We start from the raw sequence: 19273 nt of genomic DNA on the forward strand, positions 1-19273 counted from the left end.
CATAGGGCTGAATGCCACCTGGGATGACAGATAATCTCTTCCATGTCCTGATCATGTCCTCTGTGTATATACCTAGGAATAGAATTGCTGGAGAAAATGGTAGTTGTAGTTTTAGGATTTCAAGGAACATCCAAGTGGTTTCTTTAGTGTGCATACTAGTTTACCATTTCCCACCAGATGTGGAGACAAGTGCCTCCTCCGGAAATCCACACCTTGATTGGATTGTGTTTTCATATGTTTCAACTTTTTTCTGGTAGCATCTGTTGCATGTAGAGTGAGATGGAATCTTGAGTGTGTTTTTTATTTTTATGTGTGTGTGATAAGTGGTGCTTGCTATGTTATTGTGAATTTGTTTTTAATTTGTTGTGTAGGACTGGGCAGAGGACCTGAAGACATGAGGTTGATGCACAGGTCAAAGAGAAGATTCTCACCATCGCTGATGCACACAAAAGTGTAAGTGAAAATCACACTCAGATTTCATCTCACTCCAGTTAGAATGAATACTAGCAACATTTGATGGCAGTTTTGTTTCTATAGAGTGTGTGTGTGTGTGTGTGTGTGGGTGGGTATATACATTCACCCACACACACACAACCCAAGGGTGCAAGGGACATTTTGACATATGTATGTGTAGTATCATGATCAAATCATCATATCTGGCATCTCTGTGATCTTCCATCATTATTATTTCTCTGTGGGGAGAATATTCAGAACCGTATTTTCCAGCTGATTTTGAAAAAATTTTCTAGATTCTGTTGACCCTAGTCACCTAGTCACCCTGCTGTGCAATAGAACACCAGAACAGATTCATTGTGTCTCAGTGTCACTCCGTACCTGTTACCAATATCTAAGTGTGGTTTTGATTTACGTTTTGCTGTGGTTAGAGATGTTTGCCAAGTTATCATGAACTTGTTTCAATTTGATGTATAAGACTGGGCAAAGATCCTGAAGACCTGAGAAGGATGCACAGGTAAAAGATTCTGAATCAACATTACTGATCCTCACCAGAAGTCAATCAAAACCACACTCAGATATCATCTCACTCCGGTGAGAATGAGTGTTACCAAAATGGGACGGCAGTTTCATTGCCGTAGAGTAGGTGTGTATAACCAGCGGGTGCAAGGGACAATTTGATCTGTGTAAAGGTAGCATCATAATGAAGTTTCAGTGTCTGGCACCTCCGTGAGCTCTAGAGTTATGGTTTCTCTGTGGAGAGAACATTCACAACTGACCTTTGTAGCTGTTTTGAAAATTTTGGTTTTCTGTTCTTGCCTTTTGTTCATAATGGCCTATGGCTCTGTCCAGGTTTCTGGTAAGAGCATGTATTTGTGTTTTATGACTGTGTAGTGTTCCGTGGTGTGTATGTACCACATTTCCTTTCTCTGATCCACTGCTGATGGGCACCAAGGCTGATTCATGTCTTTACGATTGTGAGTAGTACTGCCGTGAACATAGGAGTGTATGTGAGTTTTGGATGGAAGGATTTTCCTTTTTATAGATCCTTAGGAGTGGGGTTGCAGCGTTGGGTGGTAGTTCTCTTTTAGGTTCTCTGAGAAATGTCCACACTGCTCCCCAGGGGATCTGAACTAGTTTGCATTTCCCCCAACAGTGGACCTGCATTTCTTTGCTCATCTGCCCCAGCAGCCTCTGTTGTTGTGCACTGTGTGTCATAATTGCCATTCTGACCAGTGTAGATCTTATCTCAGTATGTTTCTGATTTGCATTTCTCTGATGATCAGTGAGATCGAACATGTTTTCATGCTCGTTAGTTACTGGTACACCTCCTTTTAAGTGTTCATGTTCCTTGCCCTTTTATAACTTGTTGTTGTTGTTATTTTTTTTTTCTGATTTTATTTGTTTAAGGTCTTTATGGTAAATCGTAGATATTAGACGTTTTTCAGATGCGTAGTTGGGGAATGTTTTCCCTCATTCTATAGGCTGTGTGCTGACTCTGTGGTTGTTTCTTGTTCTGTGCAGCAGCTCTTTTGTGTTTTAGGTCCCACTTATCAGTAATTGTTTTTGTTGGCATTGCTTTTGGGGACTTGACATATAAATGCTTTGCCAAAGCCTCTGTCAAGAAGGGTATTTGCTAGATTCTCATGCATGATTTTTTTTAATAGTTTCAGGTATTGGATTTTTATGTATTTACGTATTTATTTACAGACCAAGTCTCACTCTCTCATACAGGCTGGAATGCAATGGAGTGATCTCGGCTCACTGCACCTTCCAGCTTCTGGGTACAAGTGATTCTTCTGCCTCATTCTCCTGAGTAGCTGGGAGTACAGGCACGTGCCACCACGCCCAGCTAACTTTTGGTTTTTTCTTAGACATCAGCTTCACCATGTCGGCCAGGGTGGTCTCAAACTCCAGGACCTCAAGTCATCCGCCTGCTTCGACCTCCCAGAGTGCTTGGATTCCAGGAATGAGCCACTGTGTCCAGCCCAGCGTTTTACTTTTCAATCTTTGATTCCTTTTGAGTTGCTTTCTGTACATGGTGAGACATAGGGGCCCAGTGGTATTTCTTCTGCATCTAGCTAGGTCACTTATCTCAGGACCACTTGCTGATAGGGAGTCCTTTCTCCATTGCTTATTTTTGTTGATTTTTTTTTCAAATATCGATGGTTTCAGGTGTGCAGGTTTATATCTGGGTCTTCTAATGTGTTCCACTGTTCTGTGGAACCGGGTCTCCAGCTTTTCAGTGAAAATGCCAATCCATTACCTTGTCTATCGGTGTTTTCTTGGAGTGTTTCCTTTGGTTTAATGTTTTTAAATACCTTTAGCAGCCTACATGTATGGATTTCTTTTCTAAAATAATGCACACCCTATGTTTTCTTGTTGGAGTTTTGTGGTTTCAGAATTGAGTTTTAGGTCTTTAATGTATTTTGCATTGATTTTTGTGTTGCGTGACATAAGGGTCCTATTTCAGTGTTTTGTATGTGAATATTCAGTTTGCTCAAAATCATCTATTGGACAAGCTCTTTTTTTCCGATTGCATCTTTTTTGTGTTCTTTTGAAAAACGTGTTCACTATATGTAAATTGGAGTTGAATATTTGGTTTACTCATTCTGTCCACTTTCTTAGTTTATGCCAATAAAAGATTGTTTGGATAATTATAAAAGTTTGTGTTTTTCATTCATGCTTTTAGCTTCTAAGTTTGTATTTTGTGACATAATTTCTATGTTTATTATAGACTAAAGGGTACAAATGCAGATTAGTTACTGTCTTTGGTATATTCCATGACACTGAGACTTGGGGTCCAAGCAACCTTATCATGCAGGCAGTGGGTGTACCCACCAGGTAGGTCTTCGGCACATACCTCATGCCTTCATCCTTTTTCATCGGACAGTCACCAGTGTCTGTTGTTTTCACTTTTACGGTAGGGTGTATTCAATGTTAGCTCCACCTTATAAGTGAGAACATGTGGTATTTGGTGTTCTGTTTTTTCCTTATTTCTCTTTAGATAAAGGCCTCCAGCTCCTTTCATGTTGCTGCCAAGGACATGATTTCCTTCTCTCTCTTTTTTTTTAATGGCTGCCTAGTTTTTTGTGGTATATGTGTACCACATTTTCCTTTTCTGATCCACTGTTGATGGGTACCTAGGCTGATTTCATGTGTTTGCCATTGTAAATACTGCTGCCATGACCATTTGTGTGCATGTGTGTTTTGGAGAGAAGGATTTCTTTTCCTCTGTGTATACCCCAGTGGTGGGATTGCTGGGTCAGATGGTAGTTCTGGTTCAAGTTCTTTGAGCAGTCTCTCCAAAGTGCTTTCCATGGTGTCTGAACTACTTTGCATTTTCACCAAAAGTGGACCAGTGTCCCCTTTCTCTGCTGCCTCAGCAGTGCCTTTTTTTGTTTTTTAACTGAGTTATCCCCATTCTGACCAGCGTGAGATAGATTACATTGTGCTTTTGATTTCTGTTTCTCTGATAATTAGGTTGAGCATATTTTCAATTTGTTGGTTGCTCATCATCATCTTTTGAGAAGTCTGTGTTTATATCCATTGCCTATTAATTATGAGGGTGGTTTTGCTAATTGATTTGTGTAAGGTCTTTAAGGTAGACCTTAGAACTTGGTCTGGTGCATAGTTTGGGAACATTTTCTCTCATCTTGTATGTCGTCTGTCTACTCTGTGGGTAATTTCTTGTGTTGTGTGGTGGCTCTTTAGTGTATTAGGTCCTACATGTCGATTATTGCTGTTGTTGCAGTGTCATGTGGGGTCTTAGGCATATAAATGCTTTGTCAAAGCTGATGTCAAGAAGGGTATTTCCTAGGGTCTCTTGTAGGATTTTTGTACTTTGAGGTCTTCCACTTACATCTTTCATTCATCTGAGTGAACTTTGATACATGGTGAGAAGTAGATGCCTAGTGTTACTTACTCTTCTGCATATGGTTCGCCATTTATCCCAAGACTATTGAAAAGGGAGTTCTTTCCCCATTACTCATCATTGTGTATTTCATCCAGCATCAGGTGGTATGAAGTGTGTGGGTTTACAGGTTCTCTATTCTCTTCCACTCATCCATGCGGAAGCAGGTCTCCAGAGTTTGAGTGCAATTTCACATCAGGGAGTGTCATGCATCCAATGTAGTTTGGATTTCTCAGAATTTCTTTGGAAATGCAGGGCATTTCCTGGTCTCACATGAACTTCAGCATTGTTTATTTCTATGTCTTTAAAACCAATTTGCTCTCTAGTATAGTTATACAATTAAAGAGTAGAGCGGGACATTTTAATCCATGTATACGTACCTTGTGTAATGATGAAAGCCAGGGATTGACTGACTATCTCTGTTACCTTGTGTGGTTATTATTTATTAGTTCTCTGTGGTCACAATATTCAGAATCCTTCTTTTCAGCCTTTTTTGGAAAATATGCTGGATACAGTTAACTCTAGACATCCTGCTGTGGAGTAGAACAGCTGAATTTATTCCTGTCATCTGAGTGTAACATTGCATCCATTTCCCAGTTCCTGTGCTGCCTCCCCAAGCCCCAGGCTCTCTTCACTACTATGAAATGTTCTACTAGGAGATAAAGTCGTTTAGAGACAAAGTTGATCTCATTCTCATAGGCATGGAATCATGCCGTGTTTCTTTCTCTCTTCCTGGCTCATTTCATGGAAAATCATGTCCTCCAGGTTTCTGTACGTTGTTGCAGATGACATGGTTTCATGAATTTCTATGGCCGAGGAGGATTCCATTGTGTACCGCAGTTTCTTTATCCCTTTATCTATGCATGAACAGGTAGGTTGATTGGATACCTTGGCTATTGTGCATAGTGCTACAATTGCCATAAGAAGGCCGATATCTCTTCAACATAACAGATTTCATGCGCTTTCTGTGTGTAACCAGTGGTGGTATTCCTAGGTGAACAGGTAGTTGTAAAATGTTTAAGGCACCTTCAACTGTTTTCCTTCATGTGTATAGTAATGTACATTCCCACCAATAGTGTATAAAATCTCTTTTTCTGCACTTCTACATTGGCCACTGCCTGCGAATGTATGGGATTTTTCTTGTTTTTGGTAAGTTTCATCCTAATTAGAGTGAGAGGTATCTGAGTGTGGTTTGCACTTAGACATGTGTGTGATGATTAGTGAAGTTGAGCAGCTTCTCTTTGACCTGTCAGTCAATTTCGTGATTACTTTTCAGATGTGCCTGTTGAGGTTCTTTGCCCAGTTTTAGCTTGGGTATTAGATTTTGTTCATTTTCCCAGAGTAGTGTTAGTTTCTCATACATGTTAGATTTCAATCCCTTTCACAGATATGTTTCTGCTGAACTTTCTTTCAATGCGTAGGATGCCTTCTTTTTTTTTATTATTATTACACTTTATGTTCTAGGGTACATGTGCAGAACGTGCAGGTTTGTTACATATGCATACATGTGCCACGTTGGTGTGCTGCACCCATTAACTCATCATTTACATTAGGTATATCTCCTATTCTATCCCTCCCCCAACCCCCGGACCCACTACAGGCCCCAGTGTGTGATGTTCCCCTTCCTGTGTCCAAGTGTTCTCACTGTTCAATTCCCACCTATGAGTGAGAACATGCGGTGTTTGGTTTTCTGTTCTTGCGATAGTTTGCTGAGAATGATGGTTTCCAGCGTCATCCATGTCCCTACAAAGGACATGAACTCATCAGGATGCCTTCTTTAATGGTTCATTGTTTCTCTTTCCCATGCAGACGCTCTCAAATGATGTATAGTCCCGTGTGTTTGTATTTATATTTTTTAGCAGTGATTTTTGTGTCCCATCCAAAAAGAACAAAAAATAAGAAAGAAAAAGTAATGCCAAATCAATTGCATGGCCTAAGGGTTTGCTGCCATAGATACTTTTTGCTGTTGTTTTCTTTCTTTTTTGCAAACTGCATGCATAGACACAAGTTTTGCTGCAATAAACTCCCACTTTTCTTATAGGAGCTTTGTGGCTCCAGGACTGGATTGAAGTGTTTATTTTGTGTTGATTTGGGGGTATCATATTTCAGACCCTGAAATGTTGATTTCTTTGACTTGTTTTTGTCTGATATACCACAATGGGGCTTGTGTTCTTGTGATCAAATTAAGCTGTGGGACATCCTTTAGATATTGGGTTCAAACAATTCTCTCCTTCCTTGATGTTCCCTTAGGGGAGAGGTGTCAGAAAGTCTGGGAAGATCCATAGTGGGAAAAGGTTATCTGTATTTCCTGGAGACTCGTGGCCAGCTCCCTTGTGCACAGGACTTCTGGAGAAGGCCAGCCCTACCACTTGCATAAATACCTCCCATCTCCAGCCCTTCAGTAAATATTTAAGTGATTCATTAAATATTTACAACTTAAAAAAGTAGAGTAACCCAGTGGAACTTGAATTTAACTAGAATTTAGGTTTGAGAGTAATTGGTCAGTAGAACAAGTGACATAGATTGGGTGACATACTGTGGATTTTAAGTGTTTTTTTGTTTGTTTGTTTTATTTTTTGTTTTCCTTAAACAGAGTTAGCAATAATTAATTTGAATAAAGAAGGAAAACATTAAACGGTTGGCAGGTGTAACGCGAACGCTATTCCATGACTTGTTCAGCCATAGCCTCAATTTGACATGCTAGACGATGAATCCTAAAGACTGGTATACAGTTACTGCACTGGAGTTACTGTTCTCATTCCAACAACTATAGAACATTCTGAATAGTGTTTTAAAATTTTATTTTAACAAAAGCTAAGAAAAAAACCGTTACTTATACACTAAAGAAAATAAACATAAAATGGTTTCCTGCCTGACATGCAAAAGTCCCATGACCTGATCCTGGCCAGCAGGAGTATCTGGTATTGAGGAGCGGGGTCAAGATGTAGCTGAGCTGCCAGCCACCTAGATGTGATTTCCTGGTGTCTCGGGTCTGGGTGAAGGATGATGCAGAGCCGGTGTTCTGGCCAGCATCCCAATAGGGCCCCAGCCACTGCAGGATGTTTCCCGCCTACTGGGATTCGGGCTCCAGCTGACAGGACAGCTTGTAGCTGCAGGACAGAGAGGCAGCTGTGAGGCCACCATGAGCCACACATCGGGTCCCTTCTCATTGCCTGCCCAACTGGAATCCTGGGTCCCCAGCAGTCCCCATGCAACAGGGCTTGATGCTGGTGGTGGAGTCATGGCCATAGGCTCTCTGCAGCTGTCCACAGGAGAGCCTCCTCTAGGCCAGGTGGGGTGGCTGACACCTGTACTGTCAGTACTTTGGGAGGCTGAGGTGGGTGGATTGCTTGAGGCCAGGAGTTTGAGACCAGCCTGGACATCATCGTGAAACCCCACCTGTACCAGAACAACCACTGGAGAACAACCGCACACGGTGGTGGATAGCAGTAGTGCCAGCTGCTTGGGAGGCTGAGGAAGGGCTTGAGCCCAGGAGGCAGATGTTGCAGTGAGCAGAGATGGTGACACTGCAGTGCAGCCTGGGCGACAGAGCCAGACCACATTTAAAAAAAAAATGGAGAGCCTTCTCCCACCCTCTGCCCATGTGCCAGGCCCTCACCTCTCCTTTTCACTGAGCTGCTCCATTCTTGAGAAACAAGTGACAAATTTCTGCAGAGGCCGAAGCCTGTAATTCATGGCGGCCACTTGGAGCAGCTGCATTTCTTGCAGAACTCGGACCTCCTAGAGACAGAGGACAGGATGCTGACAGGGCCTGGGTGGAAGACACTGAGGGGACCTTTGGCAGGCAGGGAGAAGGGGCTGGTCCCTGGGGCCATTCTGTGAAGGGGCCCCATGCAGCCCCCAGCCTGTTCTCAGAGTTGGATGTGAACAGTCCCTCCTGCAGGAACTTGTCTTTGATTCCAGTGCCTTTCCCACTCTCTCCACTGGGATAGGTCTCCTCCTCCTCCTGTGTGTGTCAAACCCTCCCAGTAAACCTAAGATGTAGAGGATGGAGCCAGGGAGTGTCCTGCCCAGGGTGGACTGTGACGTCCACATCCCCAACCTCATCCAACGAGAATGCCCCAGCTGTTCACCTTCTTCCTCTTGTTGCTGTTGCCCTGGAAGTCAGATAGAGCCCATCAGAAAGGTCCCTGGCCCACAACAGCCCCACCCCATCCCTTCCCATGCTGCACTACTGCCAGGGCCACCAGGGTTAGGGGATGTGCACATGATAGAACTTGAACCTGCCTCAGGCTCTGGGCTCTAGGGCAGGGGTCATGGGAGCTGAGGCTCAGGGACCTTCTGCCCCAACCCTCTGAGATGACAGACAGAGAAACTGAGGTCTCTCGTAGAAAGAAAGTGCTCAGTGACCCTGGAATTGCCTGCCCTTGGAAAGGCTCAATTTCACCCTCCTATTATGGGACTACCCTAGGGAGAGGCTGAGTCCAGCTCAGCCCACAGCTCAGCATCGTTGCAGTCAGGTAGCTCTGCAGCTTCACCACTCAGGGATAGGGGCTGGTGACTGCCATGGAGCCTCTGTCAGTCAGAGGTAATGAGATGGGCCTGGCACCCCCTCCCACAGGAGCAGCTGTGAGACTCTCAGGAGAGGAGGTTTTCCAAGGGCTGAGATCTAAGGGCTCCGTCCAGGCCCCTCTCCTCCCAAGCCTCAGGATCCTGGTTCCCAAGCAGCCTGCCCCAGGCTCACTCACATCCAGATCATCCGGGATGGCCGAATCCAACCTGTGTAACTCAGTCAGAAAATCCCCCAGGAAGGGGACCACGCCCTGTGCCATGGAGGGGTGGGGAGGTGGGAGGGGTAGTGGTGATGAGTATTGACCCTGAGGTGCCTGCCCAAGGCCCTGTCCCATGAAATCCCATCAGCCCCTGTCTCCCAGAACCCCCCTCCCCAGGTCTCCCAGTTGTAGCAGCCAAAGACCCTCAGCTACCTTTCCCAATTCTCTGCCTCCTCTATTCCAGCTGACCTCCAAGTCTGGCAGTCACTCCTAGTTACCTCTATGGTGGGATTTTAACAAGTCACAAGGGCCTGTGGTCCCAGCCTTACCCTTCCCCACATCCACTCTGAGTTCTGCTTTCCCAGACCCTTGCTCTGGTCTCTCCAATGGAGGTTTTCCAGGCCCAGTGGCCATAGGAGGACAGGGCTGGGGAGGAAGCCCCCGCTGTCTTGATACGGAGGTCTCCAGCTGGTGGGGAAAAGAGCCCTGTCCTCTGATCCCCTGTGGTCCCTCCATGACACAGTCTCACTCACCTTATTCTGCGTCCGCAGCCTCATCTGGGCTCTCTGGGGGTTCCTCTCCTGGGTGGCCACCTTAAAGCTCCCCGCCTGCCAGGTGTCAGGGACAGGGACAGTGAGGCTGTCTTCCCTTCCCCCAGTTATACCCCAGCCACCCCACACTTGGAACCCCAGGGACTGGTGTGAGTCACCTGGCATAGTGTTCATACCACTGGCCAGCTCCACACTCCCTGTGTGTGTCACCCAATCATACAGCCAGGCCTCCCTGAGACTGTTTCTTCTTCTGTAAAGAGCCATGAAAACCACAGCTACCTCACAGGGCCTCCTGAGTACTGTTTCCTGTAGCTGTTGTCATTGTTCTCCCCCTCATCCCTCTGAGGAAGAACCATTCAGGAGCACCCTCCAATTGCTTTCTTTTCTCGAACCTCATTTCCACCCTGTGAGGCCCGCACTACAGGCTCAGCATCCCTTCATTTTCCAGATAAAGAAACAGAGACCAAGAGTGGGCAGTAACTCCCCAGGGCCCCAAAAGAGAGAGCACCTCCTCCCCCTACTGGAGGCTCCGTCTCGGCTGCCTTCACCCCACATCCCAGCACCACCACCCATCAGGGTCTTGTTCTCTGGAGTCTCTGAGTGTCTAGGACTCCAGCCTTGCAGAGTCGTGATGGGAAAGGGACAGGGCATTTTAGGAGACCTGGTTAAATGGCACCTGCGTATCTGAGCCCCACCGGAGTCTCTGCCACACAAACTGGGTTTGCGCCATGCCAAATCCACGGTTTGGCCTCGTCAGTGATCCCCCAGGGGAGTTCCATGCACAGAACTCTCTCTTCTTCCACTCAGGATGTGGCCTCCTGAGGCGACATCTCTGACGGATATGGCAGGGTTTTCCAGAATCCTGGGTGGGGTGGCATGTTGCCTTCTCATTTGCATGGAGTTTCGGATATCTGGTTGGGGAGGATCCCCTAGGAATGCATGGATCCCCCAGATACTTGTCATGAGCCTTTGTCACTGCTAATTGTTGAGAATCCTGTGACACGACCATTTTCAGATGTCTGCAAAGCGCAGAGCGGGGAGTCCCAGCAAACACATACATGTGTCCTGAGTTTGCCCATTGGTACCCATAGCTGGGCAGTCTACTGGACTCCCTGGCACATGAGCTTCCTCTGTTGTTGTTCCCCCCAGTGTGGACTGCAGTCCCTGCCCATGGAGGTGCGCTGCAGACAGATGCAGCAGCAGAGGCCTGGCTTCCTGAGGAATTGCTGCCAGTTTGAGGAAGGAAGAAAGTCCCACCTACAATGACCACCCACCAGCCTGGAGGAAGCTCCATGCCAGCAGCATTGACCAACATGGGAGCCAGAGCCCTGCTAATGCTGCAGCTCATCACCGCCACTCAGAAGCCCAGCAGCCATTGCCACATCCCATTTCCAGGACCTCTTGTCCCCGTGCCCCCATGCGCCCATGGACCCACACACCTTTCCTCCTGTTTGCCCAAAGTAGGCATGGAGGGAATTTTTCAAGTGCCCTTTTTGTAGGTAAGTCAAAACATTACAAAATAACCACTGCACACCAGGTCCAATGCCCTTCCAAACTCACTCTTTTCTCTGACCCTCAAACACTTGTCCCGCATCTCCCAGACTCCACTGTACCTTGATCAGCAGGTCCCTCTTCACTGCAGTGTCCTTTTTGCAGAGTTCTTTTAGATATTTTGTGCTCTTGCTATTGACAGAGGAAAGAAAAAAGGGTAAATTTGGGAATCACGGGGGAGATTTGTGAGTTCCAATCCCTTTTGTTTGAAAACTCAATGAATCTCGGCTTCCTGCGTGAGAGTTTCCAGTGGGGTCATCTGATGACAAGGGCTCCAGAGGACCAGGGTGGGACTGTCGTGCTCCTCCCCTGGCCCATCTCCACTTCACATGAGCCCCTGCGTGTTCACAGTTAGCTTCCAGCTGGACACAGTTACACTGCTGGGTATAAACACCTGAAAGCCTCCAATTGGCTCCAGTCTGTTCCTGATGGTTAAAAAACCTTCCTCCTGAGTTAGAAATCCTTGCCTAGGAGTCCAGGGCAGCTTAGTGAGCACACCCACCAGCCCATCCCTACCTCCAACGTCCCTGTTCTCCAAGAACCTTTCACAGTTGTTGAGGGCACATGGGGAGACCTATGGGTCCCTAGGTCAACTCTGGTGCTCCCGTGGAGGGAGCTCCTCACCTGGACACTCCTGCCCACGTCTTGTGTAGCCGATGTATTGGGTTGCTGCGCAGAGCAGAGACGATGGCGTGCACTGAGGAGAAGTTGTTGAGGCGTAGGCACTCCTGGAGAGGGAAGAGTGAGCTGTGAGGTCCAGAGTTGGAGTCTGACCCACTTCAGCCTCAGCCCTCTCTGCTGAGATCTCCCTTCCTGAATGAAGCAGAGGCCCAGGGAGCCTCAGGAGGGTACACCTGGGGCTGAGTGAATGTCACTCATCTAGGAAGATTTCAGTTCAACCCAAGGAAGATCCCAGGTCAGAAGTGAGCAGCCACTACTGGGCCATGGGGGTCAAGGTCAGGGAAGCTCTGGGCAGAAGGGCTTAGGGGATGTGCAGGGCTCAGGCTAGAGATACAGATGCCAATCCTGAAAGCCGATGGCGGAGAAGAGGCAGTTCCCCATTTTGAGAGAGGGAATCCCAAGGCCCAACCATGGCTTACCCTGGCCACCTTGATCCAGTGCTCCACCACCCTGGCCCTGTCCTGGGCCCTCATGCTGTGGTCCCCGAGGCAGGAGGTGGTGACACAGTTGGTGAGCCTGTTGAAGTGTGCAATGGTGGCACAAACTGTGGGTGCCACATGCTCACTCCCCTTCTGATGTCGTTGGCTCCAGATGGAGCCCATGCATTCGTAGAGTTCCACCTTCTTGAACAGCTCCTTTGGGGGAGGAGGAGAGTGTCACGGACACAGCACAGCCCAGCTCAGAGTCACCCAGAGTCCCAGGCAGGAAGTGAGCTCACAGTCATCCACAGTCTCTGGCATGAACAGAGCTGAAGCTGAGAAAGCTTTAAAATATGCTCCAGACCTGTGGGAGTCCCTGCATTTGGTTTTCTGCGCACCGAGGGCCCTGAATGCATCATGGCCCAGAACCCAACAAGGGTGGAAAGTGAGAGTGACGTTTTCTTCCAGGCCATTCTCACTCCAAGAACTAGAAGGTGGCTCAGGCCTGCCCATCCTGAGGCCTCTACTTCCTCCCATCCCAATCAGCCCTCTACTCCTTCTCTCCATACCGGTGCAGTTTCCTTGCAGCAACTGCAACCTTGGGCTCTGTTTGGGTGTCTGCCATAGAATCTAATATGCATGAGATACCTAATAAGTGCTGAGGGTAGTGAGGCTCCTGAGCAGCTGGGTGAGTGACCCATGGCCCTGCCTGCCCCTCACTGATCACCTGCCCTGTCCTGCTTTCTGTCCATCCCCTGTCATTCAGTCTGCACAGTCACTCTGTGCAGCTGGCACGGGTGATTTCCCATCTCTGCTGTCCACATGCAGACAGGGAAGGCTTGTGGTTGAGGAAACTCATCCAGATCCCATGGTTGGTAAGAAGTGGGGCTGAAACTGGACCCAGGGCATTGGCTGCTCTTCAGGGAGAGGCTGGTCTGAGACAGCTGGTGCCAGACGCACAGCCTGCAAAGCCCAGCTGCTCACCGCATCTATGAGGGTCAGCTGCTCTGCCAGCAGCCTGGGAGGGAAGGTGGTGATGTCAGGCCGCTCCTCAGTGTGTTGGCTCTTGACAGTCCCGGGACAGGGACAGGGTGACTCTGGGGCTGACTGTGGCTCCAGCACTGTTCCTGGAGGGGGCCCTTCCCCTGGTGCTGGTGCTGGTGTTGAATGTCGATATCCTTGTGCATCCAGGGCTACAGGTGACTCTGGCTCCAGAGCAGGCGGCAGTTCCGCCAGCAGTGGTGGCGCTGGCTCCAGGGCCAGCATTGTTAATGCGTGTTGCCCAGGAGGTGGAGCAGGATCTGGAAAAGGAGAAAAGGTCACCATTCCAGTCACTCCTCACTGGGATTTCCAAGTATAGAAATGACTGGATGGAAATTAAGGGAATTGTACCCCGAAAACACCAGCCCTGGAAAGTCTTCTCACCATCTGGCTTGGCCTCCTTGGGCTCCGGAAGCACCAACTGGCCTAGGACAATTCCCTGATGGTCCTCCAAGCCCAGTCCAGGCCAGGTGAAGGTCCTGAAGGCCAGCTTTATCCAGAAAGATGACCGTTGCAGGGCCTGGCAGCAAACTGAAGGGTTTTCAGGGGGCCAGGTGAACAAAATGGAGCCGGTGGTGCTGGTGATGGAGTGGACAGCTGAGTCAGAGGCCTGGCCTTCTCCCACACAACCCTCCAGGGCACCCTTGTGTGGTTCTGGGTCTCTGGCCTCTTGCTGCCTGTGTAGAGGACAGCCCCACCCTACCCCAAGCCATCAGTGCTGTCCTGGAAGGGGCAGACCTGGCCATGTAGCAGGGCTGTACGGACCCTTCTGCGCCCCAGCGTCCCACTGACATTCTCTTCCCAATGGCCCTGGAGCACAGCACTGTGCAGCTGGGCACTCAAGACTGCAGCTCCAGGCAGATTTGTGAGCAGCTTGCTCATTAAAGCTCCAGCTCTGGTCCTGGGGTGAGGAGGGTAGGGGCAGATGTTGGGTGGAGGAGGACAGGGAGAGCTGGGAAGGCACGGTGCTGGGGATGGGTCTCTCAGTGGCCAGTTGTGACCTCAACCTCACGTCTCCTTTGCAAGGGACCTAAATCTCCATTTACAGAACTCACTATTTGCCTCGTGCAGGGGAAGTCCCCAGATGTCAGCCTTGTTGTGGGAATTACAAGACATATGAACCCCAGGGCTCCTTTAGTCTCTCCCCAGCCAGAGTCCACATATTTCCCCCCATGTTTTGTGGGTGAAGAGGCCCTTCAGAACCCTAAGTCCCCCCAGTTGATACTTGTTGGGCTCCGTCATTCTAGTCAGGATCTGGGAGGATGCCACCATACGTAGAGGAGGCCATGAGGGTTTCACCTCTAACATTCTGAAGATACCATTTGTTTATTGTGTCTACTGTGAGCACCTGACTCTGAGTAGAATTGAGGCCCAGGGATTGTCATCTGCCTTGTTTATGAAATTGTGCCAAGTCACAAGAAGAACGATGCACAAATGAAGTGTTTTGTATGTATGTGTTGAATGAGTGAACCCCAACCATTGGAGAAACTCAGTGAGCCTCTCCAGATGTCAGAGAGGGCCTGTGGCTCCTTTCTCAGCATGAAGGGACCCCACTTCTGTCTGTATCAAGGAGAAAGTCCAGCCAGAAGGAAACTCAGACATCGTTTACTAATGCCATTGCAGACTTGCTTTCTATGTGCCTTTCCAAACAGGAAGAGAGATGGGCCATTGTGGCAGAATGCTGAGAGCTGCTTCAGTGAGGGGGAAGAGAAAAGTAATAAACATGAATCACAGCACCCACAGCAGATTGTCCAGAGTTTTAGGCTCTAGGGACCCCTTTGTTTGCCGTGTCTTAGATCATTCAGTCCCTACAAGAACCCTGTGAGGTTCATCTTCTCATTACTCCCTTTCCAGAGGAGCCAACTGAGGCTCCAAGAGGTGCATCTTCAAGACACAGCCAGTACGGGACAGAGGCACCCTGGTGCCTTGGAGGGGATGGACACTCACCTTCTAACCAGTAGTTCCAAAAAGTGTGGCACGGTGATAAAGTCCCAGGAGGGACCCAGGCAGGTGGCATAGGAGGAGATGGGTTTAGTTAGAAAGGCTGGAACCAGGGACTCCAACAGCTTCTCCCTTGTGCTGGGCTGGAAAGTTGGCATCCTGCAGATCTCATTTTCATACTAGGGGGACAAGGAGGGACGTGAGAGTCAGTGGTAACACCATGAACCACCAGAGGATCGGGATCTGGAACTCACACCAAGAAGCATCAACCCTTCAGGGACTTGTGCATGTGGAGAACCTGGGTGCCCATGGTGAAAAGGGTTCTAGGCTTTCAAGGTAAAATTGCATGTGAGGATGGGGAAGGATAAAATGATTCATGCCTTCAAGGCATCAGCATGGTGAATGTGAGCTGTGGGGCAACAGCACCCTCTGTATCAACAGCCTGCATGAAGAGCATCATCCCTGCACTCCTCAAAAATCACCCTCATGGTGGAGAAGAGGAGACGCGGGCTTTTGGATGTCAGATGCTTGCTCAGCAGCACCCGGGTCAGAAGAGAGCACCTTCCACAGGGAGGACTGGATGAAATTCCCTCTAGGCCACCTGAGGCTCTGCTTCTTATATGGAAGGGAAGGGTCTGGGGAGGTCTCATCCCCTCCTTATTTTAGTGACAGCACACCGGACAAGATGCTCTAGAAGAACCCTTTGACTTAAAGGGATATGATTGTTTTTGTTCTTTAACATGAATGTGAGTCTGGAGAAACAGCTACGGCCATCCCAGCCCCGGTCAAGGGGAAAGTGCCGGAAGACTCCAGGGTGGGAGGAAGCGCATCCCAAGGCCCAGGATCTGCCAGGCGACTCGTGGAAGAGAAAACGCAGGCAGGTATTGAAAGCAGGAAAGCTTACGGAAATGTATGGTTTAAAGTGGAAATGAAACAAGGTGATTCTCTCTGCCACACAGACAACAGATTGACAAAAAGTTAAGAACATGTTAGTATTCAGGGGAGGTTGTGTTCAAAGAAGCAGCTACGTTCAGAGGCTGCTGGTGACCCTGTGAGCAGCTGGAGCCCTTTTGGAAAGTCAACTGGCTACACCTGTTGAAACTTGCTATCTGCACATCCTTTCACCCAGATTTCCCTTTCCCGGGTGTGTGTCTTCCGCAGGGGATTTGTGTACTTTATGGGTTGAATTGTGTCCCCTCCCCCAAATGTAACTGTTTCTATTCTCAACCCCAGAGACTCAGAATGTGACTGTGTTTGGACACAGAGTTCTCCAAGAGGTAATTCAGGAGAAGTGAGTTCATTAGGGTGGCCCCTAAGTTAATAGGCCTGCGCTTCTTACAAGGAGAGGTGGTCAGTGCACAGAGAAATTCAAGAGAAGACCCTGTCCTGACTGAGATAGAAATCAGCCATCTCCAAGGCAAGGAGAGAGGCCCAGAGAAACCACCCCAGACTGACAGTTTGACATTGGGCTTCCAGTCTCCAGAATTGTGAGGAACCAGATTTCTGTGGTTAAGCCATTCAGTCAGCGTACATGTTATGGCAGCCCTGGCAAACTGCTCCAGCCTATTAGGACACACATAGGATTATGCTCCCTGTAGAAAGGCAGCCTAGAAAGGGAATTTTATCACGACAGGCTCCACCAGCACTGAGAGGCTGACCCGCTGTGGAGCATGGCCTCCCTTAAGGAATATTACAGTGACATGCAAGAGTGCAGCAGCTGCCCCGTGTGTCTGTAGGGATGAGTTCTCTGAGATGACACTTTCAACACAGATGCATAGAGTAGCTTCACCTTCTTTTGTTGTAATCACCACCCCCCCCCCCATCTTGTTTGTGTAGAAGTGTTGGATTTTAAGTCCTGGAAGAGGTCAGCAGGGCAGGGGAGCTGCCTGTTGCTGGACATACACTTAGGGTGGGGAGTTAAAATGATAACAGTATGAGTATGTGCTACAATGTTACCATCATACCCAATTCTTGTAGCAACATGCTGAGATACTCCTGGCATAGCATCAAGTGAAAACAGAAGGATTTTCTCTGATCTTCCTCTGATAGGTGAAAGGGACTTTGCCTGTAACCAAGTTGCCACTGGGGACTAATGGCAGCCAGATTCCTTTGGGAGAGGACAGTGGCTCACTCAAGTGTGAAAGCCCTAGGACAGAGCCTAGGGAATCCCCATATTCGTGTTTGAGTCCTGGGCCCACCCTGGTTTTCTGGAATCCCTGTCTGTGGAGACCCTTCTGTGTCCAGTCTCACCCCAGACCAGCACTGGCCGTGGTTGGTAGCAGGGGGCCCCTGCCCTTCTTTGAAGAAGATGGAGAAATGGAATCCATCCAACAGCTCCTGCTTGATCTGCTGTGTGGAGCTCTGCAAAGAGAATGAGCCAGGCGAAGAGGTGTCAGTGGCCTGCCTGGCTGACCCCATAGTGGGACACCCCCATTAGAACTCCTCCCTGGCGCCCCCTTCCCCAACAGGATTTGGCACATAGGAGCATCTGCGTAGACCTCCAGCCAGAGGAGCTTGAGATCTCTGGCAGATGACAGCTTGAGGTCCTGGGATTCAGATCTGAGCAGACAAACTGTGTCCTCGACACTCACCTTCCCATCCTGAAGGCATGGTCTGGGCTGTGAACCTGACATACTGACCAGGCTCCCAACCCCCGACAACCTACCTGCTCCTGTCCAGGGAGGGCCCCTCTTCTCCTGTTTCCCCAAACACATGGGGAGGGGCTCAGCACTGCCCTAGTGGGCACAGTTGAGGCCTGGCCTGGAGGGGCCTGCCCTGGGCCCTGTGTTACCTGTGGGTGCCTTCTGGCAAAGGGCCAGAGGCGTCGAGGGTGAGGGTTGTACCAATGTCTAGATTCTCGAGAAACAGTCTCATTTTGGCCTCTCCTGCGACGAGGAGGTCGGCAGCATGTTGGGACACAGCAGGAGAACATGTTGTTCTCTGGAGTGTCGACTATCAACTGAGCTGGAAATGGGGCTGTGTGTATAATATGGGTGCCTAGTTACCAGAATTCTAAGTTCTGTTGGGGTCTGTCAGTAAGGAAGTGAGGTCACATCTTGTAGGTTCCACAAGATGGAACCTGTAAGCACCTCCTTTCCATAAGACCTACTCAAAGGCCCCACTGGGCTTCTGGCCGCTCACCCTCCCCCATTGTTTCCTTGGAGGATGGCTCAACTTTAGGAGCATGGGTAGACTTCCATTCAAAGCCCAGCTCCCACTTGTAGCTTGGTGATCTTGAGGAAGTGATAGAACATCCCTGTGCCTGTTTTCTCCTCTGAGAAATGGCGTCAGTGAGAATTGCTTCCCTTTTTAATCACAGAAAATAAAGCATGCAAAGAAGTTAACTTGGTGCCATTGGGTGGCGAGTGAGAGCCCAGCAAACCGGAGACATAAGCTTGCCCACATCAGTGGTGACGACTGCGGAGAATGGGTGAGGCTGGGACAGGAATCAGGCCAGCCTGCCAGAGCCCAGGAACGGGTGAAGGGTAAGACTGAGCTCCTCACCTTGAATTCTCAGGGAACAGAGACATGCAGGGGCTGTGGGGAGCACAATCATCAGGTCTGCTCTCGTTCCCCTGGTTCCCTCCGTATCTGATGTAGTCCCAGGGCCCCTCTCCCTGTGTTTCCTCTCTGCCCTGCTTTCTTCCTGGCTGCCCTCCCAGGACTCATTTTTGGCCCTGATCAGGTGGAGTCTTGAGGTAACAATAGGCCTATTAGTAACTCCTCTGAGGTTCAACCCACCTTTTGTTGAGACCTCTGAGCTTAGTCAGAGACCTCCTCCTGCTGGGACCTGAGAGAGGGCTGGAGGGAGCTGACAGTGCAATGGCAGTTTTTCCTGGGGCTACCGCTCCAGGGTCCAGTGGCAGGTATCTGCTGAATTTCATCTTTCTTTTGGGTCTCTGGGGTTCTGAGGTGTGATTTTCCCTCTGAAGACAGGCGGAGCCCCTGGTGGGTGCCTTCACCTCAGAAATGGGTCCCCCTGAGCTGGGA

At 48.9% G+C, this 19273-nt stretch overlaps 3 protein-coding genes across 31 annotated transcripts in view; 1 reads left to right on the plus strand and 2 right to left on the minus strand.

The window, feature by feature from the left end:
* Window positions 1-19273, minus strand: part of LOC105465821 (phosphatidylinositol 3,4,5-trisphosphate 3-phosphatase TPTE2-like) — a 384743-nt gene that overhangs the window by 104206 nt on the left and 261264 nt on the right.
* Window positions 1-19273, plus strand: part of LOC139358652 (aspartate-rich protein 1-like) — a 46328-nt gene that overhangs the window by 22722 nt on the left and 4333 nt on the right. For all 25 annotated transcript variants that reach the window (XM_071079928.1, XM_071079924.1, XM_071079903.1 and 22 more), the window contains 2 exons: window positions 372-453; window positions 18603-18768. The gene's annotated coding sequence lies outside the window, so the exon portion shown is untranslated. The remainder of the gene's footprint in view (window positions 1-371; window positions 454-18602; window positions 18769-19273) is intronic.
* LOC139358648 (ral-GDS-related protein-like) lies at window positions 7207-18927 on the minus strand. Of its 5 annotated transcripts, none has more exons than XM_071079877.1 (13): window positions 18788-18927; window positions 17534-17644; window positions 15290-15462; window positions 13727-13920; window positions 13286-13602; window positions 12302-12517; window positions 11826-11929; window positions 11264-11333; window positions 9633-9707; window positions 9076-9150; window positions 8461-8484; window positions 7986-8107; window positions 7340-7476 (listed from the first exon to the last, which is right to left on the minus strand). In XM_071079877.1, exons 3-13 carry the CDS (start codon window positions 15439-15441, stop codon window positions 7437-7439), a joined length of 1389 nt encoding a protein of 462 aa, XP_070935978.1. In that variant the 5' UTR covers window positions 15442-15462; window positions 17534-17644; window positions 18788-18927; the 3' UTR covers window positions 7340-7436. The 5 variants fall into 5 exon arrangements, with proteins under 5 accessions (XP_070935980.1, XP_070935978.1, XP_070935977.1 ...); XM_071079876.1 differs by lacking the exon at window positions 18788-18927 and adding an exon at window positions 18075-18283; XM_071079879.1 differs by lacking the exons at window positions 15290-15462; window positions 17534-17644; window positions 18788-18927 and adding exons at window positions 7675-7765; window positions 14046-14224 and having other exon boundaries at window positions 7207-7476.

The sequence above is a fragment of the Macaca nemestrina genome, chromosome 15 (genome assembly GCF_043159975.1).
Source record: "Macaca nemestrina isolate mMacNem1 chromosome 15, mMacNem.hap1, whole genome shotgun sequence".
In the NCBI taxonomy this organism is placed as follows: Eukaryota; Metazoa; Chordata; class Mammalia; order Primates; family Cercopithecidae; genus Macaca; species Macaca nemestrina.